Source organism: Mus musculus, chromosome 9, assembly GCF_000001635.26.
Source record: "Mus musculus strain C57BL/6J chromosome 9, GRCm38.p6 C57BL/6J".
Taxonomy (NCBI): Eukaryota; Metazoa; Chordata; class Mammalia; order Rodentia; family Muridae; genus Mus; species Mus musculus.
Window position 1 is genome coordinate 107,949,775 of NC_000075.6, and position 25,072 is coordinate 107,974,846.

The following is a 25,072-nucleotide window of genomic DNA, read 5'->3' on the forward strand; positions in this document are numbered from 1 at the left end:
GTTTTTGGGTAGCGGTTGATGCTTAGTGTGTTGCTTGGAGTGAGAGTGGAGGTCACCTTCTCCAGTGTCTACCTGGATGATGTTGATGGGACTCCTCTGGACGCTAAAAATCCCACGAGAGTGGTGTGTTTCAGCTAAAAACTATCCCGAGCTGAGCGCCGAAGGGCTGACGCTTTTCCGATTCTTGTTGACAAAGAGCCTTTGTCTTAACTTGGACTTAGAGGTGGAATCTACTCAGGGCCAACCACTATAGGAAGTGACCTTGCGCGTGGGCACAGTGGGGAGAGGGTGGGATTGCACAACAGTTCTGTGCTTCTTGATGCCTACTTCCTGTGAATACCTGTGCTTTCCACTTAGACCAAAAAGATTTCATTCTGTCTTCCCCGGCTGGAGCAGACCTACTTTATAAAGTTATGTATGCTTCTTCTGAGGGAGTAATACTGCTAACGATACCGTAAAAATCGCTAAGGAGCCTCGCTTCAACTCAAGATGGCCTTTCTCAGGGAGGACCTTAAATTATCTGATGTGGGAATAATAAAGAGGGTTTGTTATTTCCTGGTCTTTGAAGCATCTGTACCTCCAAAATCACCATCCTACAGTCTCAGGTATGAGGCATTCTGGGAGGAAAGGGCTAAATTACTAGCTCCAGTGTCTACCTAATCTCAAAGGTTATTAGGTCATATTTGAATAAAGCCAGGACTAGTGTAGTGGTTCGAAGGGCTAGGACTTAATGTGTCCACCTTTCCAAGATGATCCATAGTAGAAGGTTTAGAAAGTGGGGAGCCCTCTTTCTGTTTGGGAACTGTGGGCTGCCAGCGTATGGCCTATTACTTTCCATAGCCATGGTACCATCATCCCCTTTTCTTGGCATTCCAGTCTATTTGACTGCCCTGAAGTGCAGCAAGAAGGGGTCTGGTTCACTTCGCACCGGCTCTAGCTTGAGACAATACCCGGCTTAGCAGGGATAGGGGTCAGACTGTAGTTTCACTGTTTTACGCCACAGGGGATCGCAGGGTTTTGCGGTAGAAACAGGGACCCACTCCCAGGAGACCCGAAGGAGCTAAATCCCAGGATTCCGCACGGCTGGCGGGCTGCTTATCACAGCCCTCCAGCGCCCCGCCCCGAAGTTTGTCCAATCAGAGGGAAGCACTCAGGCGTGGGTTTGTTATTCCTTCCGGTTCACTACCGGAAGTCGTGCGGTGGAGCGAAATTTGAAGGAACCGGAGCGGTGGCCGGTTCGGCCACCAAACTGTGTCTGTCGCTGGCAGCTGGTTCCCTGGGCTGCTTGAGTCGAGCCATCATGCCTATCCGCGCTCTGTGCACTATCTGCTCCGACTTCTTCGATCACTCCCGTGACGTGGCTGCCATCCACTGTGGCCACACTTTTCATCTGCAATGGTGAGTGACGGCGGTGTAGGGCCCCGTGCGTGTCCTAGAACCACTTAGACGCTATGGGGGTGTCGGGCCTAGAGACAATCCCTCCTCCGAACTAAGACAAGTGACGACGACATTAGAGGAGCCTCACGGAAGCTTTCCAACCTGGGCCGAAGTGGGCCAGGTGGAAGTGATACCGGTAGCCCACGGTGAAAGAGTGCTTCTTTATTGCGCTAAGAAATGACTTCAAAACTATTAGTTTGAGCGAAGATGAGCTTTTACTGCACTAACGAGCTATTGTATTTTATTTGAGAGTCAAGAGACAGACCAACAGCCGGGCGGTGGTGGCGCAAGCCTTTAATCCCAGCACTTGGGAGGCAGAGGCAGGCGGATTTCTGAGTTCGAGGCCAGCCTGGTCTACAGAGTGAATTCCAGGACAGCCAGGGCTATACAGAGAAACCCTGTCTCGCAAAACAAAACAAAAAAAGAAACAGACCAATTTATGCTGATAGGTTTCTGGCAATCTTTAAGGGTCTGTCGTTTGCTGGAATGCTTTGGATTGTTTCTATCCAGAAACACCTCGTTGATCAGACACTCCAGTACACCTGGCTTAACTTGGAATGGCAAGGAAGTGTGTTCCTGTCGTCGAGGGGTCCTGATGTTCAGTTGTCTTGTGGGTGACGAAAGAGTCCCTTTGCAACTGAGCAGGCTGATCCAAAGCTCCCAACCAAAGAGAAAATAAGGTAGAAGAGAGGTCTCCTTTGGGAGACTGGGAGGTTTTTGAGGGGCAATAGGGCCCACAAAGCAGGAAGTGGTGTGAACACTTCTGGGTGTCTCCCATTTGCAAAGCTTTGTTTAAAACCGACCTTAGAGTCTGTTGTGTTGCATATCCCAGTACAGGCTGGGGAGGAGGGACAGTGTGGAGACTGAATGATTGGGAGTTTTAAGGTTAGTCTCAGCTACATAAGTAAGGCAAAAGTCAGCCTGAATTTTCCCAGACCTTGTGTCAAAAAGACAAACAAACAAAACCACATAATACAGTGTTGTGTGGCCTGAGCTCCATTCCTAAGGAGCCATTGTGTAGTTAGGTTAGAAGTAACCCCGCCACTAAAGCTACTTTGTATCACCTGCTCTCTCCCTAAGCTTTCACCTTGGACTTTCCTGTGTAATTATGTTTTAGGTCTGTTTCTTGAAATCATATTTGGCTTTAAAAATTTGGTACTAAACTGAACCTTTTTAAGCCTTAAGTGTGAGCTTACTGATGAAATTTGTCATATTCAGTATTTTCTATCTTGTTCCACCTGTTGGATTTTGTGGGGGTTTTCTTGTCTTTTTGTTTGCTGTTTTCAAGAAAGTGTTTCTCTGTGTAGCCCTGGCTGTGCTGGAACTCACTCTGTAGACCAGGCTGGCCTCGAACTCAAGCTAGATCTGCTCACCACTGTCTCCCAAATTTTGGGATTAAAGGTGTGCGCCACCACACCCACACCTAGCTGATTTTTTTAATCTTATTTTTATTTTAAATTATGTGTTCTATGTGTATGTCTTTGTGTGGCTATGTGCATATGAGTATGGGTAACCTCAGAGGCCAGGGTCATCTGATCCCCGTGGGGCTGGAGCTAGACAGTCGTGAGTCACCTGATAAGAGTGCTGGGAACTGAACTCAGGACAGCCGCAGGAGCAGTACCAACACCTACTCTCAACCAGTAAGCTGTCATCTCTCCAGCCTTTTAAAACAGACAAACAAACAGGCCTTGCTGTGTAGAGCTCAGGCTGACTGAATTTCTGGTTCTGTTTCTTCTGCCTCCTAGAGCTCAGATTGCAGGTATATGCCCCACCTCCCCTGTCTCTCAGATCCATGTCCTGTGCCTGGAAGGCAAGTGTTCTACTACTGGTTATACCCCAGGCCTTATAGCTATTTTTTGTTTGTTTTGTTTTTGAAACAAGGTCTTGCTATGTAGTATTGGCTAGTTTGGGATTCATGGCAGTCCTCTTGCCTCAGCCTTCTGAGTGCTGTGATTGCAGGTGAGAGCCACCACTTCTGGCTTCCACCTGTGCACTTTGTCTCACGTACCCTTGGCTGGCCTTGAACTTGCTGCGTAGCCAGGGATGGCCCTGAATTTGTAATCATTCTGCCTCCATCTCTCAAGTGTGAAAGTATGTACCATTCTTTTTGGTTTATATAATGCTAGGGATTGAATTTTGGGCTTTGTGTATGCTCAGCAATTGAGTTACATTCCAAGACCTTCCTGCCCCAAGTATCTTTTTTTTTTTTAAGATTTATTTATTATTATACATAAGTATACTGTAGCTGACTTCAGACTCTCATTACGGGTGGTTGTGAGCCATCATGAGGTTGCTGGGATTTGAACTCAGGACCTTCAGAACAGCAGTCAGTGCTCTTACCCGCTGAGCCATCTCTCCAGCCCAACCCCAAGTATTCTTGAGTAAATTTTTTTGTTGTTGGGAGACAGAGTCTCAATATGTAGCTGACCATGAACAAGGAGATCCACCTGAGCTCAGAAATTAAAATTGTGTGCCAGCCCAGCCAGCACTACTGTAACCATCTTTAGACGCTGATTCTGTAGCATTGAGCACATTTGCAATGTGATATACCCTTCAGTGTTCTCATCTGAACTTGCCATCAGCCGCAGACGATCATAGCCCACTGTTACATGCTAACTCTCCATGTTAGTCCTCCCAGACCCTGAGACCCTCTGCTACACCGCCTGTCCCTGAGTTCCCTATCCCAGGGATCCTATAGGTTGAGTCTTGTATTCTGTGTCCTTTCGAGTCTGATGTATTTCACGTAGCATTATAATTTTATCATTCACCCATCTTCTAGCATGTATCAGAATTTCATTTTTGTTGTGGCCAATATTTAATTGTATGCATGAAAATACCATATTTTGTTTATTCATTTGCTGATAGACAGGTATTTCCAGATTTTTGACTGCTGTGAATAATGCTGCTCTGAGCTGCTGTACAGATACCTTTCTGAGCCCCTGTTTCCGTTCTTTAGGATGTATACCTGGGAGCTGAAAGACTGGGGCAGATGGAGATTCTATATTTAGGGTTTTTTCGGAACTGGCATACTATTTTCCACAACAGCTGCCGACTTCTCTCTCTGTCTCTGTCTTCCTCTCTCTTTCTCTGTCTCTCTATATCTGTGTGTCTCTCTCTGTCTGTGTGTCTCTCTAGGTCTCTCTCACATCTCTGGGCTGCACAAGCTGACTTTTAAACACCTTTTTATTATTTTTAGTGTTAGACATTGTAATCGCCTTGTCTTGGTCTTGTAAATGCTGAGGTTACAGGCCTGAGACACTGTCTTGCTTACTCTATTCTGTTGAAGTAATGTAGAAGAAACTACAGAGAAGTACACATGTTAAAAGTGCATAGCTTGGGCTGGAGAGATGGCTCAGCGGTTAAGAGCACCGACTGCTCTTCCAAAGGACCGGAGTTCTAATCCCAGCAACCACATGATGGCTCACAACTATCTGGACAGCTACAGTATGCGCATATACATAAAATAAATAAATAAATAAATAAATCTTTTTTTTTTTAAGTGCATAACTTGTAGGGTTGTCACATGCCCAGCACATCTGTGCAGCCAGAATCCAGATCTAGAAGTATGGTATAGGACTGGGAGGGAAGCTCACGGGTACAGCACTTGTCCCGAGTAAATAAGGACCTGGGTTTGCTCTCCAGCTCTGCAGAAAAAAAGAGGATAATGCCTGCATTAGAAATCTCACGTGCCCTCCCACCAGCACCCTCACACACATAAAGGTACCATTTTGAGGTTTTCTGTTATACAGATGAGATCATACAGAATATTATGTTTTTGTGCATGTGCCTTCTTTTCAATATGTTTTAATGATTCATTGATAATATGCTTCTTTGTTTTTTGTTTTTGTTTTTGTTTTTTCTGAGACAGTGATTCTCTGTGTAGCCCTGGCTGTCCTGGAACTCACTCTGTAGACCAGGCTGGCCTGGAACTCAGAAATCCGTCTGCCTCTGCCTCCCGAGTGCAGGGATTAAAGGTGTGCGCCACCGCTGCCCGGCTATGATGCTTCTTAGTTAACTCACTCTCCTGTGTCTGATTAGCTTTAATTTTGTAGTATGTGATCTTTGAATGTATTTGTAGTTTTTTAATGTGTTTATAGAAAAGACTTGGACATGCGAGATGGTTTTTGAAGGGGAGTTTGTCTCTTATTCTGGGGTGAAGAAGGCTGCCCCACTCCCATCCCTGGTCTCTCTCTCAAGCCGAGGCTTGTTTGGAGCTCGTGATTCTCTTGCCTAGACCGAGGATTACAGTTAGACACCGCCACACCTACAGGGAACTGTTTCAATTAACATTTAATACTTGTCCATACCAATAACTGATGTAAATCTGTCCATGTTTTGCTTTTACCACTACTTAAGACCCCTAAATTCCTAACCTGAAGTAGGGTATTATCAAAGACTATGTCTCTGAGAGACTCTGAGCTTTGTCACCTACACTGTACAGCCCAGCTGCAAAGAACAGCCCTGGGCCAAGACTTCCAACCTGAAACAACAGCGTTGCTCAGGCCCGCAGGACTGTCCTGCCTGTAGTGATAGCCTCTCATTGTAGGCAAGGCAGGCAGGCCGGTCTTAAAGTGGAGCTAATAGCAGTGGTCATGTGACCTGTATCCCCAGCCATGCCAGGATTACTAGTCTTTCATTCTGTTTTCACTGTAGCCTAATCCAGTGGTTTGAGACAGCACCAAGTCGGACCTGCCCACAGTGTAGAATCCAGGTAAGGATGATGGAGTGGGGACATCTCTGCTGAAGACCTACCTCTTCTTTCCAGAAGGCAGGGATGGGGAAAACATCTCTGAAATAGAAACATTTTGACCTTTTGACCCTGTTGGTGTGAGGCCAGCTGATCCTCCCAAACATCTGTGAGTCACTCAGGAGGCCTGCTTACCCCCTCGGGTGGCTGGAAGATAGACTTTCCCAACCAGGCTTCACTTGTGTATACTTGGCTGCCTCTAATGTTTAGCAAATGTCCCTGTGCATAGACATGACTTCATCCACCAGCAAGAGGATGCATGTGGAAAGTTAGGTCTGAGAGCAGACCTAGAACATGAGGTAGGCAGTCGAACCCCACACTCAGGCCTTCCTCTTCCTCAACTTCGACACACTTCACCATTCTAATCTGTCTCATTTTCTCATCCAGGTTGGCAAAAAGACTATTATAAACAAACTTTTCTTTGACCTCGCCCAGGAAGAGGAGAATGTCTTGGATGCAGAATTCTTAAAGGTACATAGAATTTATCTCCTCCTACTAAATTCCAAACCCTCTGGAAGTTCACCTTTCTACTTAGAAAACGTACCTAGAGCTGGGCAGTGGTAGCACACGCCTTTAATCCCAGCACTTGGGAGGAAGAGGCAGGTGGATTTCGAGGCCAGCCTGGTCTACAGAGTGAGTTCCAGGATAGCCAGGACTATACAGAGAAACCCTGTCTCAACCCCCCCCCCCAAAAAAAAAGAAAAGAAGAAGAAAGAAAGAAAGAAAAGGTGCCTAGAGTGTGTGGAGCGAGGCTTGTGGAGCAGGTAGAGCTGTCAGGTGCAGGCAAGCAACCTCGAGACAGTCATCAGAGGCATACACTGTCAGTGGAGAGGGGATAAGCGACTAGTGGATCTCCCCTTGGGCTCTCAGGGCCTCTAAGACCCTGAGCTGTATGAAGGACTTACGGTCTTCCTTCCATTCTCACTAGTCAGGGAAGATGTGTGAATCCACCATTCCCTAACCTGCCTGGGCCTCGAAATTGTCTGGAGAGCATGGTGTAGTGGCAGATGCTGGGCCTTTCCAAGCCCAGCCGGAGAGGACAAAGCTCCTGGATTTGGTATTTCTAACCAGGTGGAAGGAAGATCAGACCACAGGGAGGGTAACCAGGTTATCTTCTATATTTCTCCCATTTTCCCCCCATATCTAAAATTTCCTTCCTTTTTGTTTGGGGAAGCTGGATTGGCAGAATATCTTGATGAAGTTGAGTTGGAGTTTGCCAGTGATTGCTGGACTGTAAGGGTTAATTTGCTGAGAATTTGTCAGATTACGACTCGACTCGTTTGACCTCAACCCACTGGGTGCTGTGATGTCCTTGAAACCTCTGTGCTTCAAGATGGTTGAGCTTTTGTGTTTGGAGCCATCCTGTGCATCGTCATGGTAACTGCTCCCAGCTTTAAGAGGTGTCCTCCCTGTGATGGAGATAACAAAGGCAGCTTCCAGTCTTTTCTTTAGCTTTCAAAGCCAAGGCTGTGAGACACAGAGGCCACATCTTGAATAGTTTGGAGCAAGGACTTGGAAAGCATCCTGCTGAGGCGTGGAAAGAGCCAGGAGACTATGGGGCGTCTGATCTCTGCATGTCCTTACCTATCTACCAGTTCCATTCCCAGCTGTTAGGTCCACAGTCCCCAGCCCAGCTGCCAGGAGCTCCTGCCCCAGAGCCCTGGGCAGAGATGCTGGTAGCAGAGCCCTTACTACTGGTCACACAAGAAGTTCTGAGTCTTCTGTTAATGTTTAAAGTGTGATCTGGAGGGAAGTCTGCCCAGATTCTTCCACAGTGGACCCTTGCCTGAGCCTGGAAGTGTGCTGTAAAAACCTTTGTTTGCCTCTTGCTCACACGGACATTGGGCTTTCTAGACTCCCAAGTGGGAGCCCTCCTGGAGCTTGGAGGGAGGTGGACTAAAGCATCAAAGCCCAAGATGAAGAGAGCTAGTAATGGTCTCGAGTGCCGGGCTATCCCTGTGCTATGTCCCTGATGGGTCCCTGTGTCCCAAGTTCGTGCCGGAGAGTGAGGATATGGCAGGGCCAGCAGCCCCGGAGCCTCTGCTATTGGCTGAACAGCAGGCCAAGCTCTACTTCCTGTAGCATTCATTCCCTACATCTTACCTTACCTTTTTAAAAGGCTCAGAAGGAGGCTGGAGAGATGGTTCAGTGTTTAGGGCGTTGGCTGCTCTAGCAAATGACAGGGTTTGATTCCCAGCACCTAAGTGGCAGCTGACAACTGTCCATAGTTCCAGTTTCAGGGAATCTAACACCTTCTTCTGAACTCAGGAGGCAATGTGAATACACGGTGCATTGACATAAATGCAGGCACAACACCGACACATAGAAAATAAATCATATTAAAAGATTTATATATCTTATGCATATGAGGCTGTTTACGTATGTATGCCTGCATGCCAGAAGAGGGTATTGGATCTCATTATAGACGATTGTGAGCAGCCTTGTGATTTCAGGGAATTGAATTTGGGACCTCTGGAAAAGCAGCTCATAATTGCTGAGCCATCTCTTCTGCCTAGAAATAAATAAATCTTAAAGAAAAAAAAAGTCCCATACCAGGCATGGTGACACATGCCTTTAATCCCAGCTCTATAGAGCGCAGAAGCAGAGGCAGATGGATTTTTGAGAGTTCAAGGCCAGCCTGGTCCACATAGTGAGTTCCAGGACAGCCTGAGCCACCTAGTGACACCTTGTTTGAAAAAAAGAAAAATAAAATGTGCCTGTCTCTGTTGGCTTGGCTTTAAAGTGTATTGGGTCCATTCATGTTCACTGCCCCTGGGCTCTGCACAGCCTTATGGGAGGCTGAATGGAGGCGAGCCGTAATGTGTTCCTGATGCTTAGTATGTGCATTGTCTTGCAGAATGAACTGGACAGCGTCAAAGCTCAGCTTTCCCAGAAAGGTAAGTTAGCAAGAGACAAGAGGCCCTGGGAAGTCTCTGGCTTGGTTGTTGGAGGGAGGGAGTGTGAGAGGGGGGCCTTTGACCTCTGGCATAGCCAGGGGCTCGTTCTGCTTTGTATTTCCCAGAATCTTGCTAGCTCTTAAAACCAGTTAAAAAGGAGAGAGATGACTGAAGCTGCCTGCCTCGGCCAGGCTGGCCTCTTCCCTGCTTGGAACCCTGTGCTCAGGAGTAGTTTTGGGAGGGGCCCCACCTGATGCCTTGTATCTTCTGGGCTTGCTACTGCTGGATTTGACAGGCATTTGCTTGGGTTCTGGAATGATGGATTACCTAGACCCACTGGAGTGGGAGAACAGTGCCATCTACCCAGACAGTTCCAGCAGGAAGAAGGAGAGCCAGTCTAAGGAGAGCAGTGAAAGCTAGCTTAGACTTCCCGGTGCACGGCAGAGAGAAGCGGGGCACCCAGCTTGCTCCCCTGTGCCTTGTCCTTACCTGACTCAAGGAGGAGCTGCTGGGTGTCAGAGGTTAAGGTTCTCAGGCATGATTGGGCCTTTCTTCGCCTTGCTCCCCTCTGCTTCTGCTCCAGACAGGGAGAAACGGGACAGCCAGGCCATTATCGACACTCTACGGGACACCCTGGAAGAACGCAATGCTACCGTGGAGTCCCTACAGAACGCCTTAAACAAGGCAGAGATGCTGTGTTCCACCCTGAAAGTAAGTCCTCAGAGTCAGTGGGAGGTATGGCCACAGCCACGGCTGGTTTGGAACACGCAGCGATCTACCTGCCCCTGCCTCCCAAGTGTAGAGATTAAAGGCATGCACTGCCATGCCCAGCCTAGGCTCACATTTCTGATCATATCTTCTATTTCTGCCTCAACCAATGCCTTTGTTTATGTTATACAGTAGTAAATAAAGTGAAGGCACATCTCTGCTTCCCAGACCATTCTCCTCCAGACCATAAGGAAAGGGGCGCAATGGCTGTGCTTGTGGGCTTTGTGTCCAGTAACAAGGCCTCCCCAACATTTCACATGGGGCCTGCTCAATGGAGACCTGAGTAGGCTGGGCCATGTTTCCAAAAGTGTCTCATACTCCACTGATGAGGCCAGTCTGAAGAATCTTCCATTAGGACTCCAGTCCTTGGCGGGGCTGCTCTCTGGAGCCAGATCAAACAGCATCCTAGGGAGGAGCAAAGGCCTTTGAAGTCCGCTGTGCTGAGCTGACCGAGCAGATCAAAGCCTGTAGAGCAAGCAGGCCTAGACCCAGATGAATTTTGTATCAGCCTGGGTTCGTGAGCCTCTTGCTCTCTGAGGGCCACGAGGCGATTGATCTGAACTCATGATTGATATTCTAGCCTTGTAGGCAGGAGCAGCCCTTGCTGGGTGCCATCTGAAAGGGATGGGAGCCATCCTTGTGAACAGATGGGGCCCTAGGATTTTCATTTTCTGTTCCTGCTTGGAGGCCGAGCTGCATCACATGGCCTAGCCAGTGGGAGGGAAGGGGCCAGCACCAGGTTACAGAGCAGTCTCTGATGCATCCCTGGTCAGACCTGGGAAGGTCTCGTGCTGAGGACAGCTCCTGCCTTGTCTCTCCTATTCTGGCACTTCTTGTCTATGTGTATAGATGAGATATAGGTTTGAGCTCTTGGCTTCTTCCATATGCGAGCATGTACAGTGAGACCCTTGGCAGATCACAGTAGTTCTGAGTCGGTAAGCCAGGGAGGCCCATCTCCAGGGTGAGGAAACTGCTGCCCTAAAAGTCTAGCAAAAAAGCATGGGCCAAGAGAAGGCTGCGGTTCAAAGCCTGGCTTGGATTCTCAACGTTTCAGACACAGAGAGACACAGACACATGCACACAGAGGCCACACAGAGACTAGATCAGCATGAGGGGGCTCTTGGCAGTTTATCTCCTGCTCTATCAGCATCTTCAAAAGATAGGCAAGTATGAAGGTCCACTCCTAAAATCCCAGCACATAGGGGTTATCCTTGGCTGCATGGTGAGTTCAAAGCCAACCTAGGGTATGTAAAACCCTGTCAAAAACCAAAACCAAACAAAAGATACAGTACAAACAGCTCTCAGTGGCCATGGTTCTGAGACACTGAGAAGGTGTCTTGTGCTTATTCTTCAGAAACAGATGAAGTTCCTGGAGCAGCGGCAGGATGAGACCAAACAAGCTCGGGAGGAGGCCCACCGACTCAAGTGCAAGATGAAAACCATGGAGCAGTGAGTCCCCAGCTGGCTTCTATACTGTCCTTTCATACCTAGGGCACCAGGGGGCGGATTCTCAGGGCTGCAGCTGAAAATGGGTCTTGTTCATCTTTGATTCAGATTCCCAGGTGCCTTTGGCCACAGATTTCCTTTTTTAACCTCTGTGGGCCCCTTCCCTTTTTGTGAGTCCTCTCATTACACTTCTTGTTCTGTTGCCTATGGATAGGTGGCTTGCCATGCCTTTCCCTCCAGGAGCCTCTCTGTGTGAAGTCCCTGACCTTGAAGTCCTCTGTCAGCACCTCTTTTTCCTCAGAAGCATCCCTGGAGCTGAGCTCATCTCTGCTGTAGAACCTTTCCTTGGGCACACCCACCTGCTAAAGCATCCTAGCAGCCCAGGCTGTTGCCATAGCAACAGCAGCAAAGGGAGGCAGACTAACCATCAGCCTCCAGATTTCAAATGCCGTGGGCCGGGAATGTTTTTCAGAATTGAGCTCCTACTCCAGAGCCAGCGGTCTGAGGTGGAGGAGATGATTCGAGACATGGGTGTGGGACAGTCAGCGGTGGAGCAGCTGGCTGTGTACTGCGTGTCCCTCAAGAAGTGCGTAAGCTCGGGCGTGCCTCTGCCATCATCTTTTGTAATGCAGATACTGTGAAGGAGCAGGTTGTAGAACCATATTGTCGTAAGGTGAACTCTAGCTCTTAGGCTACTTCCGAGGCCCCTCTGACCTCCACTTTTCTGCATGGAGAGAGGGGTTTGCCCTTGCTGAGAGAAGAGTATGGATGCAAGTTTTGTCTCTGAGGAGCTCATGCAGCTCTCAGCAGTGAGCTCCCTCAGGAGATCTGGAGTCTTCTGCATTAGCCCTGTTTCTGACCCTGCCTGACTTCCATAGCAAACTCCCCATATCCTTCATTATGGTGGTGACAGGAAGCTGGAGAAAGGAGCTGCTTGCCTCCATTTGGGGTTGTAGGGAGCCCCCTAGTGAGGCTTGCATGCTCAAGGCGCAGTTCCTGAGTGTGACCAGGATTTGTTCCTCCACCTCATTACACATGCAGGGCCTGCCAGGGGCCCTGGCAGGCGGGTGAGGAGGAGCTCATTTGTGAGGCCTCTGTTAAGCTGGCGCTATGGCTTAGTCACAGCACCGACCATGCCAGTCAGGGTGTTCTGTTCTGTGTCTCTTCTCATGGCTGCTTTGCAGAGAGTATGAGAATCTGAAGGAAGCTCGGAAGGCCACAGGGGAACTGGCTGACAGGTTGAAGAAGGATTTGGTGTCCTCTAGGAGCAAGGTGACTGACTGGTGGTGACAAAGGGAAAGGGAGGTGGGTCTCCTGAGCTAGGCCATCCATGCCCACACCACTGGGCCAGAGAAGGTGGCCTACAGACACTGGGTATGCCTTTTACTGTGCACTGTCTCAGACTCTGGCTTGTCACTTGGGTCCCCAGCACACACTCATGCCACCTTTTGCTCTTCTTGATTCCTAGATGCATCTTAGCTGGCTTGGAGAGCACAAACCTCCAGTATGGTAGCGCCAGCAGCCCACTTTATACCCCATCCCAAACCGAGGGTTCTTGGGCCTGCTGCTTTCCTTCTGTAGGCCGCACTGTGTACAGAGACACGCTTGCCCCCAGGCAGCCCATATTCATGCTTAGTTGATGTCTGGGGTCTCCCCTGTACCTCCGGTTTTTTTTTTTTTTTTTAGACTACCCAAACATACACTGGATAGCAGCAGGTAGGGGCAGGTCATGTGGCACCACTGGCTTCTCCTTTCTTACAGTTGAAGACTCTCAACACTGAGCTGGATCAGGCCAAGTTAGAACTGAGGTCAGCCCAGAAGGACTTACAAAGTGCTGACCAGGAGATCACGGTGAGACACCCTGGCCTGTGGGAAGTGAGGGGACCTGAGGGGTTATGTGCCTCTAAGGGTAGGGCTGGACTGTTTCTGCCTGGAAACCTGTGTTACAGTCATTGGTGTTTCCGGGCCCTCTGTATCCTCCTGGGTTGGAGGTGGGTCAGCATATGCACCCTAGTCTGGCCTTGAGCCTGTCCCTCCTCAGCAGAGGGCTAAGGGCACCGTGAATCTTCCTCTGTCGTCTGCTCAGTTCTTACCTCCAAGGCGGTCCCTAATCTCCAGAGCGAGTATGCCACCAAGCGGAGTTCTCAGGCCTGGCTGGTGTTGGTGGTCAGCCCTCACTCTGTTCCCTGTGCCCTTTACACAGGCGTTTCTCCTTAGTGCCACAACCTTTCTCTCAGGTTCTCGCTCTCCTTTCTCCAGAGCCTAAGAAAGAAGCTGATGATCCTCCAGGGAACCTTGAGCCTGCCTCCGGCGACCAATGAGACGGTCAGCCGCCTGGTTTTTGAGAGGTTTGTTACCCTTCTGGGGTGATTCTGGATCACAAGCTAAGAGAGCCTGCGCTCCTGGCTTTGGTGGGATAGATGTGTTTATGGACCTTCTGACCAGAGAGCCAGCCAGGCTCTAACTGAAAAGCGGCTTTGAGAGAATTTGGGGTCTGACCAGGAAAGGCAGAGAAAGCCTTTGAGTAGCCTGAGGACAGGGCAGGGGCAGTGGTTGTCTTGGAGTATCCTGGAGTTTCTCACCACATGCGTCTGTCTGCCCCATCTCTGAAACATACTTGAGAGTGCTCACTCTAAAATAAGCCCCCTCAGCCTGGTGGTGTTGGTGCACGTCTTTAATCCTAGCATTCGGGAGGCAGAGGCAGACAGATGTATCTATGAATTCAAGACCAGCCTGGTCTACAGAGAGTTCCAGGCCAGCCAGTCCAAAATAAATAAATAATCCTCGCGGGTCCAGGAGTGTGCTTTCAGGCTGCCAGCAGAGGGAGCCAAACGACCCAGGGATTGGTGTCCCTGCTAGGAGCAAGCTTCAGTCTTCCTGAGTGTTTTTCACAGAAATGGGCTGGCTAAGAATATCCTCAAGGCTGTCTTCTGCCTGCTACAGGACCCCAGCAAGGGAGCCAAATTAAAACTGTCAACAGCCCAGAGTTTTACTTAAGTCACTTTTTAACATATTATGGCAAATCAGTATGCCCTTTCTTTCTGCCAGTGCAGTTTACCCATTCAGTGCCTTCCAACACTCCACTTTCCTCCTGGGTACTGTGGCCCCTGACTCCCCATCTCTCAGTTCCTCAATACTGTGTCTCAGGACAGTCATGGAGCGGGCTTAGGTTTAAATGGTTTCCTAGGATCCTGCCGTGTCACAGCCAACCATAAGAAAACACTTCTTCCTGCTTCCACAATTGCTTCTTTTCTTTCCTATCTGAAGGCTCTGTTTGTGCTGGCCAGCTTCCTCAGCCAGATAGCACATTGTGTGTGTGCTTGTGTGTGTGTGTGCCTCATGTGTGTATTCATGAATGAGTATATTTGTGTAAGAGTGTGTGTATGTATTATATATACATATGTATGTGTGCATGAATGAGTATGTGTATGAAAGAGTATATGCGCATGCATGAGTGAGTGTGTGGTTGTTCGTGTCACAGTATAGAGGTCAGAGCATAACTTTGTGGATCATTTCTCTCCTTTTACTTCAACATAGGTTGAAGGGATCTAACAGAAGTTGCCAGACTGATGCAGAAACGCCCTCACCCTCTGAGCCATCTCACCAGCTCTTATTTTTTTCCTTAGCATCTCTCTGTAGAGCCCAAACTACCCTCCTGTTGTAGTTTATGACGACCTGAGAACTGTGGGACTGTGGTGGGCACATGGTCTGCCATGCGGTCCGGCACATGGTCTGCCATGCGGTCCAGCACAGGGGTGACCTTGACAACTCAGTAGGCTCTGTCCCTGATTCTTCCTCCTACCACACCCAGCCATCGGCCATGCCTTCTCTGAAGTCCATTGTAACACGAGGGCTTTGTCAAGAGCTTACATACATGTAGTATGTGCCCTAGGAAAACGACAATCTCAGAAACTGTACTGTAGAGAAAACCTTAGCCTAAGCTGCCTCAGGCTGGGGATAGAGAAGCATTCTCAGGAATACCCGCGGTTCCCTGATGGTGATCCCTCTAGCTTCTGTTCTGCGAGCCTCGGGCTCCTTTCACACAGTTGTCCTCTGTGCCTGGCTGTTATAGCAAGGAAAACACAAGCACATGGGCTACCTAGGTGCCCAGGGACTGTGCATACCCACTTTTGCTAATTTCCCTTACTCCCCAGGCTTTTCTGGGCTATGTTCCTGTACTAGGTATTGGCTGCCAGTGCAGCCTTGTTTTTGTGGGTAGGATGATTAGGCCCGGAGTCCACTAGGCAGCCCCATATTATAGAAGAATCCGGTCTGGAACGCCCAGGTGGGAATGAGCCCTCTGTCTGGTCAATAAGCCTCATGCCAGGGCCACACCTTACTTTGGCACTAAGAGGATAGTTCTGGTCTCTCAAATCAGGAGGGCACTGCATTAGCCAAACCTCAGTCCTAAGCCTGCTGGGCTGCCCTTCAAGTTGTGGACAGGTTCCCTGTCTTCACCAGTATCTTTCTAGGCGCGAAACCCCAGGGATAGGACTGCTGCGTTTAGCATTAGCCTTTTAAACTTGGCATACTCGATTCTGAATTCCAGGTTCTCCCTCCTAGGGCCCCTAGATCTCCAAAACAGGCTGCTGGTTCCGGGGTTGGGGGCATTTCCAGTTTTCTCTGATCTACAAGTGCCTCTGTCTTTCTCTCTGACTTGTTGCTGTGTAGTTTGGTGAGATTCTTAAACTTTCCTAATACAGATGAGATGTGTAGTCACGTTCATCACATTCATAAAACCACCATTAAATCTGAAGGAAGAGAAATCTAGGCAGAGAGGATGACGAGTTCACAGTCCTTGGGGCATTGCTAAGGTGGGCTTAGAGGAGAGGGGTGGGTGGCAGGTGGGTCAGATCTCTGCCAGCCTTCATATGTCAGCCTTGCAGGTGCAGATTTCATCCTAAGAACAGTAGAAACTATTGGAAATGTTTCTGGAAGATAGTTCTGGGACCTGCTGCATATCCCTCATTTCATCCCGTCTCCTACCAATTGATTCCTTGAGCTGTTCTCAAAGCTGCTTTGTGCCCCCAAGCCTGCCCCTGTAGATTCCGGCTTCTGTGTGAGGCTCACATTCCCCTGGCCGTGCTCAGTATCTCGTGGAAGGGTCTGGATGTCGCTGGTGATGCCCATGCCTCGTTTGTTGTGGTGGGGTTACCCTTTGCTTCTGTCATCATGGTGCTTTACACGTGTGTCTGCACACCAGAAGAGGGCATCAGATCAGCTGCCATGTGGTTGCTGGGAATTGAACTCAGGACCTCTGGAAGAACAGCTAGTGCTCCAGCCATCATTTTATTTTATTATTTTATCTTCTTGATGCATTATGATATATTATATAACCCAGGCTGGTTTCAAACTCGATATGTATCTGAGTATGATCTTGAACTTCCTATCTTTCTGGCTCTACATCCTGAGTGCTAGGATTACAGTCATATTCTACCACATCTGATGTATGCAGAGGTGGGATTGAACCCAGAGCCTCATACATGCTAGGCTAGCACTGTACTACCTGAGCCACATCCCCAGCCATGCTTCGGTTATTTTAGGGCAGCTCCAAGGGACCCTTGCCTTTCCTTCCCTCAGTTTTTCAAAGCTACACCATAGCTCTTGCCCACTGGGGCGCAGTTCAGAGGAAAGGGAGCTATAGGGGAAGTGATAGGAAGACATCTCTCGTGGGCCCTAAGGGCTCCTAAATTCTGATGAGATAGGGCAGGACTAAGAGGCACTGAGTTCGTGCAGGATGTGCTGACAACGGCCGCACAAGTAACATCTGCCTAGGGCTTTGGCTTAGAAAGGAAGAAGGCTTTGAGTTTGAGTGCCTTGCCTCATTTCCTGAGGCCGGTAATGTGAAGCTGTGTAAATTGGTCATAGGTGAGTGTCGCAGAGGTGATGGAACACTCAGTGCCTCGAGGCAGACCTGTGCTGTAGTGAAGGAAGCACCAAGAATCCTAGGCATATGGAGGAGAGGGCACCACGTCATACAATCGGACATGCATGTATAGTTTTGTCTTCTGAGACAGGATCTCTCTGACTGTCCTGGAACTCACTGTATAGATCAGCTGGCCTCAAGTTCACAAAGATCCATCCACCTCAGCTAGGATTCAGAGGTGTGTGCCATGATGCCTGGTTTGTGCATGTATATATTTTTTTATATTCTCTTTTAGGCAGTCTTGATATATAGTGTAGGCTGCCCTCAAACTAGCTTTGAACTCATGATCTTCTTGCCTGAGATCATAGGTGTGTGACATTAAATTGACCATATGAGTATTTTTCTATGTTACTAAAGTTCCTCTTTTTTAATTATTTATTTTTTATAAATGAGTACACTGTAGATGTCTTAAGAGGAGGGCATTAGATCCTATTATAGATGGTTGTGAGCCACCATATGGTTGCTGGGAATTGAACTCAGGACTTCTGGAAGAGAAGTCAGTGTTCTTAACCGCTGAGCCATCCCTCCAGTCCCACTAAAGTTACTCTTGAGAACACTATGTAGTGTCTTCATCCGTCAGCTCCTGCAGTACCAGCCACGAGCACACCATGTGCCGTGAGAAGCAACAGCATCTTCCCGGCTCTATCACTGCAGTAATGTGGCTGAATGGCTGGCACTGAGTTCACAGGAAGTATGTGCTCAAAGGGAAGCATCCTGCTCATTCCTTTGGCTTACATTTTTCCCATTGATTTTATTTTAAGCGTGTGTGCATGTATTACACATGTCTGCTTGTGCATGAATTACACATGTCTGCTTGTGCAAGTCAGAAGGTAACTTGTGGGAGTCAGTGCTCATCCACCATGTGGGTGCTGGGGAGTCAAACACAGGTCATTGGCCTTTACCCAGTGACCCTACCAAACCAGCCCCCTTTTGAATTTGGTTTTGCTTTTGTTTACTTTCTTTTTCCTGATTTTCAATGGTCACATAGCTATGCAAAGGCTGAAGCCGCTTAGCTTATTCTTAGAGATTAAGCCTGCTTATATATAGGCAACACTGTGAGTCCCAGCCCTTTTACCTCTCAACCTTAAAATCTAGGAAAACTTCACTCCTGTCACCCCAAGTACTGTCTCCACAATGCAGGCTCTTTGGCCCTCTGGTATAGTTCAACATGGGGCCCGTGCCCTCGTGTGCTCTAATATGGTCTGTGTCTGTGTGCCCATAGCTAGCTATCGAGGCATATAAAAAGGGAACTCGATGATTTCAGGCTCTGGGGTGACCCTGAGTCAGGGATAGGCATTAGGAGCCCCTGGAACTCAGCTGTCTCTTCCTCTTCTTCTGTTTTGTTTTTTGTTTTTTTGTTTTTCAACGTGTGTGTGTACCACAGGATGCATCAGGACAACTGGAAGTATTCAGTTTTCTCTTTTTTTCCATATGGGCTCCAAGGATTGAACTCAGGGCTTCAGGATTGGGGACAATTGTATTACCACCTGAGCCAACTTCACTGGGCCAAGCTGAGTTACTTCTGATACCTAAGGATCTGTGATCTCTCTGGGTCATCACCGCAGTCCTGAATAATGAGATATTTTGTCTGCCTTCAGCCCAGCCCCTGTGGAGATGATGAACCCGAGGCTTCACCAGCCACCCTTCGGTGATGAGATTGATCTCAATACCACCTTTGATGTAAATACCCCTCCAACCCAGACCTCTGGCTCCCAGCATTGCCTCCCCAAGAAGCTGTGCCTGGAGAGGGCACGGTAAGTATTGGTCCCCGGAGGTTCCTATAATCAGGAAGGCCATAGCTAAGTCACTGGTGGGTCCTGCCCCGATGGCTCTGAGTGGTTGGTGCAGCTGCTTAGGCTAGGATACAGCTTTGGTTCCAGCCCCAGCCTCGTTGGCTTGAGTGCTCATTCTGGGAGTCCTGCTTAGTTCTTTAACCCTAACAAGCCTCAGGACGATGTGTTGGGATGTGAGTCTCAGTAGGGGAAGTCTGGATTGGTACTGAGGCAGGTATCCTAATACTCTGAGTGCCTGCCCATCAGAGTCCTGGTGTGGGACTCTGAATTTTTCTCATGTGTCTCTGAGGTTCCTGCTTAACGCAGGACCATGTCAAACCATGATCCCATAACCCTACCACCTAGGGAAAGATCCCATTTAGGCAGATAGGAGGGCTTCTGTGCAGCTGTGAGGTGGGACCTGCTCTAGACATGCCATGGAACAAGGAGAGGGAGGCCATCTCCTTGGCCAGACACATGACTGTGCCCCTTCATGTACATGGGTCTGTGCTACTCCAGAAAAGGAGGTCTTTTTACATTTTTAAACATTTCATTCATCTGGTTTTTTCTGGGGGTAGGGTGGGGGTTCACGTGGCGATAAGAGGACTATGTATATGTGTAGAAGTTGGCTCTCTTCTTGCACCGTGTGGGGGCCAAGGATCCAAGTTGGGTTGACAGGCTTGGTGGCAGAGTTTTATCTGCTGAGCCATCTCTCTGGTCCTAAGAAAATCTTCATGTGAGACTTTGGATGTAAGAGAAAAGAACTGTTATGTCAGGCCATGACAGTGAGAGGGAACCCAAGGGCAAAGCAGCTGAACATGGCTCCCATGCTGCACACCGCTGGTCTGGTCGCAGCGAGAAGCCCAAGTCGCACAGCTACAGCAGAGAGCTGTGGGGTCCGTCCGCTCCATCCTCCGGCTTCCTCTTATTCCCTCTTCAGCTGCCAGTTGAGGCTGTGAATGCTCATCCTCTGTGCATAGGACATTGGCTGGGCTCCCTAGAACTTGGTGAGGAGCCTAAGAACTTGGGGAGCACTGAAATGAGAGCCCAGACTGAGGCATGGTCCTGTCTCCCTGACCCTGGAGCTAATCTTTTCTGACTATACTTGGGGAGGGTCTGCTGAGGTTCCTGGCCAAGCAGAGCCATGATGGCAGCCTGCCACGTAGAGACTCCTCTGAAGGGCTTGTGCCCGCCATCTTGCTTACTTGCCTTCACGTCTCCTGTCTCGTCTCACAGCTCTCCCATGCAGAATGTCCTCAAGAAGGTGCACAAAGTCTCCAAGCCGGTAAGGGCCGGGTTCCTCAAAGGCATGCAGACAGTCCCACCCAGGCCTTGCCAGAACAGGAAAACCTATCCCTCTAACCTGTGTGTGTGTGGGGGGGGGGGGGGGATGGTTATACCACTGTAATCCAGTGTTTGGGAAGGTAAGGCAGGAGGAGAACCCTGCATAGTGAGTTCTGGGCATCCCGGACTTTAGTGAGACCATCTCAAAACAAAATAAAACAAAGAAAAAGAAACGCTCTACTTCTGAGAGCACAGACTATGTTCAGGTTCCCTCCCTGGGCCCAGGACTGAGACTCTTCAGAGCCATCCTTGGGCCCTGGCTCACTTTCCCCTGCCTCCAGTCCTTTCTCCATCACTGCCCCATGTCCTATGCTGCTGTCTGGCTTGTTGTGTCTGACTCTGGCATTATTCCAACAGGAGTCCCAGCTCTCACTGGGTGGCCAGCGATGTGTAGGAGAGCTAGATGAGGAACTGGCTGGTGCCTTCCCTCTCTTCATCCGGAATGCTGTCCTGGGTCAGAAACAGCCCAACAGGACCACAGCAGAATCCCGTTGCAGCACAGATGTGGTGCGTGTGGTGGCCAGCCTTGAGGGTGGGGCAGGGTCGTCAGCTCCCTATCCATTACTCTAACCCACTCATCTCTTCCCTCTCCCTAGGTAAGAATAGGCTTTGATGGGCTTGGAGGACGAACAAAATTCATCCAGCCTGTATCCTTTTTCTATGGCCATGGTCTGAGATGACCTTAGGGGCATATGCCATGCCCTGATCTGTATCCCCAAGTTCATTACTTCCAGTGCCTACAGCCTAAGATGGGCCCAGCTGCGCCTTGCTCAGTGTATCTGCACTTCCTGACCCAGGGTCTGCGCTTTCCTGCCCTGGGTTCCAGTCCCCTCTCAAGCTTCTTCCTTGACATTGCTTCCAGAGGGACACAACCATTATCCGACCAGTGCCTGTTAAGTCCAAGGCCAAGAGTAAACAGAAAGTGAGAATAAAGACTGTGAGTTCTGCCTCCCAGCCCAAGCTGGATACCTTCTTATGTCAGTGAACGGTGACCAGAGTCATGTTTGCAATTAGTGGGCCAAGACCTGGCTAACCGGAAGTGTTTTTGGAAGATGGCTCCTCTTGGACCAGTCCAAGAGAGATGCCCAGAAAACACACTTCCTGTGTTCACTGCGCCCTGCACCACACTGGGAAGCCACATGACCAGTTTACTGTTCCGATCAGCAGGGCCTACTTCCAGTTGCAGGGTTTTGCTTATAGCTACAACCAGGTGTGGCTGGACTCCTTTTGTTTTTATAGAACAGGGTCACATTGACTCTAAGTGGATGGGAGTGCTGGAGGATCCTATGCAGGCTGGAGGACCCTGCGCTTGAACTCCTGCCTGCCTCCAGCTTATTGCTTGAAATTATGGGGTGAGGTGGTGATAGGGAAAGGTTGGGGAAGTTTTCTGTGTAAAATAAAAAGGCATCTTTTCTTCTAGGCTCTGGCTGTATAAATTTGTACCAAAACCTTAGAAAATTTCTAGGCTTAGACCTAGTATTTTAAGTCTAGGCATGGCATTGGCTCTCTCCCAGGGCACAGGAAGACTAGCAAGAATGGCAGCCCTGCAGTCCAAACTGTAAACAAAGCAGGTGGGTGAGCCCAGTGAGTTCCAGCAAGCACAACAGATAACTACTGACCAACTGTTAGCCTCTAGGGCTTGGGTTCAGGACTTTCACCAAGAGAATTTCCCTATTGGCCACTTGCCTGAGTCAGATGGCCTAAGCCACTCCTGTTATTGAACAGGAGCTCACTGGCTTCCCTCTCACACCGCGTGCCTCGTGCTGAAGACAATCCAACCACTTGCCAGGAAATGGGAGGAGCCTGAGGCTGTCTGGATGGAGATGATAGCCTTCTTTAAGTGATGCTTAGCTTTGATTGGCAACTCAGCATGATCTAGAGTCACGTGGAAAGGGCCTCTCCTTGAGATCTAGATTAGCTTGGCCTGTGGGCATGTCTGTGGAGGGTTATCTTGATTGTGCCTACTATAAGTTGGCACCATTCCTCCCCTAGGCGGAGGATCCTGGGCTGTTTAAAGAGCAAACAAAGAGCTGAGCACAAGAACACATGCACTATGTCTGCTCCTGAGCGCTACTCACTGCTCCACCCTCTGCCTAGACTTCCCTGCAATGAACCTGTAACCTGAATCTTGAAGCTAAAATAAAAACTTTCTCCCCTAAGTTGGTTTGGCAGAGTATTTTATCACAGTAACAGGAAGGTAACTTAGACAGCTACGGGTGTTGAACCCATTTGGGGATGATAAGGAGCCAAAGAGGTTTAGGGAGGAGAATTGCACCATCTGGTTGAAAACAGGCTGGCTGCTAGCACATGCAGGCTGGGCTTAGGTGAGTTATCCGCAGTATTCTCTGTATAGTGGGTGACAGCTCCAACCACCAGTGGTGGGAATCTGTAAGTCAGCCTGTAGGTGAGGAACTCAGGAAATTAAAACAAGTGAGGTAGAGAGACAGTGAGTCTCTGATTCCATTTACAGTGTCTAGAACAGGTAAACCTGTAGAGACAATATAAGGCTAGGAGTGGAGACTGTAACTGCCTGCTGCTGACAGTTTCTGTGATAAAAGGAATTTAGAAATATGGCTGTCCCTTCCCTTTGAAAAAAGTATGACCCATAAAGGTACACAGGAAGAAAATGTGTTTGTAGATTAGAAACCTCCGTATTTTTGGTTGGTTTTGGAGTGTGTGTGTGTGAGGGGAGGGTTAGGGTGGACTCATTGTGAAGCTCTGGCTGGCCTGGAACTCCTGGAGATCCACCTGCCTCTGCCTCCCAAATGCAACACATCCCCCAGCGACATCACAGTTTCTAAGAGGTGAACTTTTCCATTTGTGTCAGGTATTTTGTCACAGTGACAGAAAGCTGAGTAACATCAGGTCACAGGGGGGACTACCTCCAGAGGGATGGACATGGTCACTGGGGGACTACCTCCAGAGGGATGGACATGGTCACTGGGGGACTGTCTCTGGAGGGAGGAACATGGTCACAAGGAGGACTGACTGCTTCCAGAGGGATGAACATGGTCCCTGGAGGACTGTCTTCAGAGGGATGGACATGGTCACTGAGGGGCTGTTTCTGGAGGGATGGATGTGGTCACTGGGGGACTGACTGCCTCCAGAGCAGATGAACATGGTCCAAGGGTCCCCTTGAAAGTAAGTTGTTATAAAAAAAGCAAGACTCAAGTGGCAAGCCTGGGTCCATGTGTAGAAGTACAGATTTATATTCACATTGGTATAGAGGTGGAAGTTATTGTCAATCACGATGAGTTCCAGGGCAGCCTGGATTACATGAGATTCCCTCCCTAAAACAAAAACAAACAACAACAGAACTTTGAAAAGCACAGCTGAGTATGTAGCTCTGTTGGTAGAGTGCTTTCCGTGCCCAGCATCACATAATCTTGAGTGTGGCGATGCCATCCCTTTTTAGGAAATAAAGGCAGAAGGGTCAGAAGTTCAAGGGCATCCTTGACTATAATGAGCCAACCTGGACTATGTGGGACCCTGTCCCCAAAAAACAAAAATAGGGACTGGAGAGATGGCTCAGTGGTTAAGGGCACTTGTCGCTCTCCCAGAGGTCCTAGGCTCTGTTTCCAGAACTCACAGCAGCTCACAACCGTCTGTAACTCCAGTTCCAGAGGATTCTACACCCTTTTCTGGCTTCCACAGGCACCAGGTATATGTGGCACATATACACACAGGCAAAACAACCATACGTGCAACATTAAAAACAGATCAAAGCCAGGTGTGGTGGCGCACGTCTTTAATCCCAGCACTTGGGAGGCAGAGGCAGGCGGATTTCTGAGTTCGGGGCCAGCCTGGTCTACAAAGTGAGTTCTAGGACAGCCAGGCCTATACAGAGAAACCCTGTCTCTGTAAAAAACAAAAAAAACAAAAAACAAAAAAAAAAAAAAACAAAAACAAAAAAAAGATCAAAACAACTATGGGGCCAGTGAGACAGTGCAGCAGTTACTCATTGCCAAGTCTGGTGGCCTGTGTTCAGTCCCAAGTACCATCACAAGGTAGTTCCCATGCTTGCTGTAATCATAAAAAATAAAATAAAAGCATCAAGGCTGGGAGTAGCGGCTCGCACCTTTAACTCTGGCACTCAAACACAGACAAGCCCTGTTTATGATTTCAACCTGGTCTGCATAGCAAGTTCCAGACCAGAGCCAGAGCTACATGATGAGACTTTTATAAAGACAAAGCAAGCAAACAAACAACTCAACTGGCTGGTGATGGTGCGTGTCTTTAATGCCAGCACTCAGAGGCAAAGGCAGGGGAATGTCTGAGTTCGAGGACAGCTTGGTTTACACAGAGAAACCTTGTCTTTAAAAAAACAAAAACAACAAAAACAAACAAACAGTAGCAAGATGGATCTAGTGCCTTCGAGCCTGCTGTGGTGACAGCAACTACTTTCTTATTGGAACTGAGCCCACTCCACAGGAGGGAGAGAATTCATGTCTGGTATTATAAACCTGATCCAAAAAAAAAAAAAAAAAAAAAAAAAAAAAACAGTGATTGGGTAGGTCATAGGCCCTCATGGTAGAATGACAGTCATGTTAGTGACCTTAGCGCGGGGCCACTGTGGGCTTTTATCAGAGAGGCTTCCTTTTGTGGAGGGCAGTGGTGCCTGCAGGGACTCATAACCGGTCAGTGTGTAGAGAAGTGACCTGAATGTTCAGCCCTAAAGGAACATCTCGATCTGCTCTAGCCAAGGCTCAGGGAACGCCATGAAAAACAGGACGCG

The 25,072-nt window shown here is 48.8% G+C and overlaps 1 protein-coding gene across 5 annotated transcripts; it reads left to right on the forward strand.

Annotated features, from left to right (window-relative positions):
* Positions 1 to 550: 550 nt before the first annotated feature.
* On the forward strand, positions 551 to 22,496 carry Traip (TRAF-interacting protein). 5 transcript variants are annotated; one of them, XR_003947857.1, is made up of 15 exons: positions 551 to 1,398; positions 6,091 to 6,148; positions 6,572 to 6,655; positions 9,042 to 9,081; positions 9,665 to 9,792; positions 11,204 to 11,298; positions 11,768 to 11,881; positions 12,480 to 12,567; positions 13,057 to 13,146; positions 13,533 to 13,643; positions 18,820 to 18,975; positions 20,230 to 20,278; positions 20,695 to 20,844; positions 20,934 to 20,984; positions 21,200 to 22,496. XR_003947857.1 is itself a non-coding variant. In NM_011634.3 (15 exons), exons 1-15 carry the CDS (start codon positions 1,301 to 1,303, stop codon positions 21,320 to 21,322), a joined length of 1,413 nt encoding a protein of 470 aa, NP_035764.2. In that variant the 5' UTR covers positions 1,189 to 1,300; the 3' UTR covers positions 21,323 to 22,494. The 5 variants fall into 5 exon arrangements, 4 of the variants coding, with proteins under 4 accessions (NP_035764.2, XP_006511756.1, XP_006511757.1 ...); NM_011634.3 differs by having other exon boundaries at positions 1,189 to 1,398; positions 13,555 to 13,643; positions 21,200 to 22,494; XM_006511694.4 differs by lacking the exon at positions 551 to 1,398 and having other exon boundaries at positions 1,825 to 6,483; positions 13,555 to 13,643; positions 21,200 to 21,756.
* Positions 22,497 to 25,072: the final 2,576 nt, after the last annotated feature.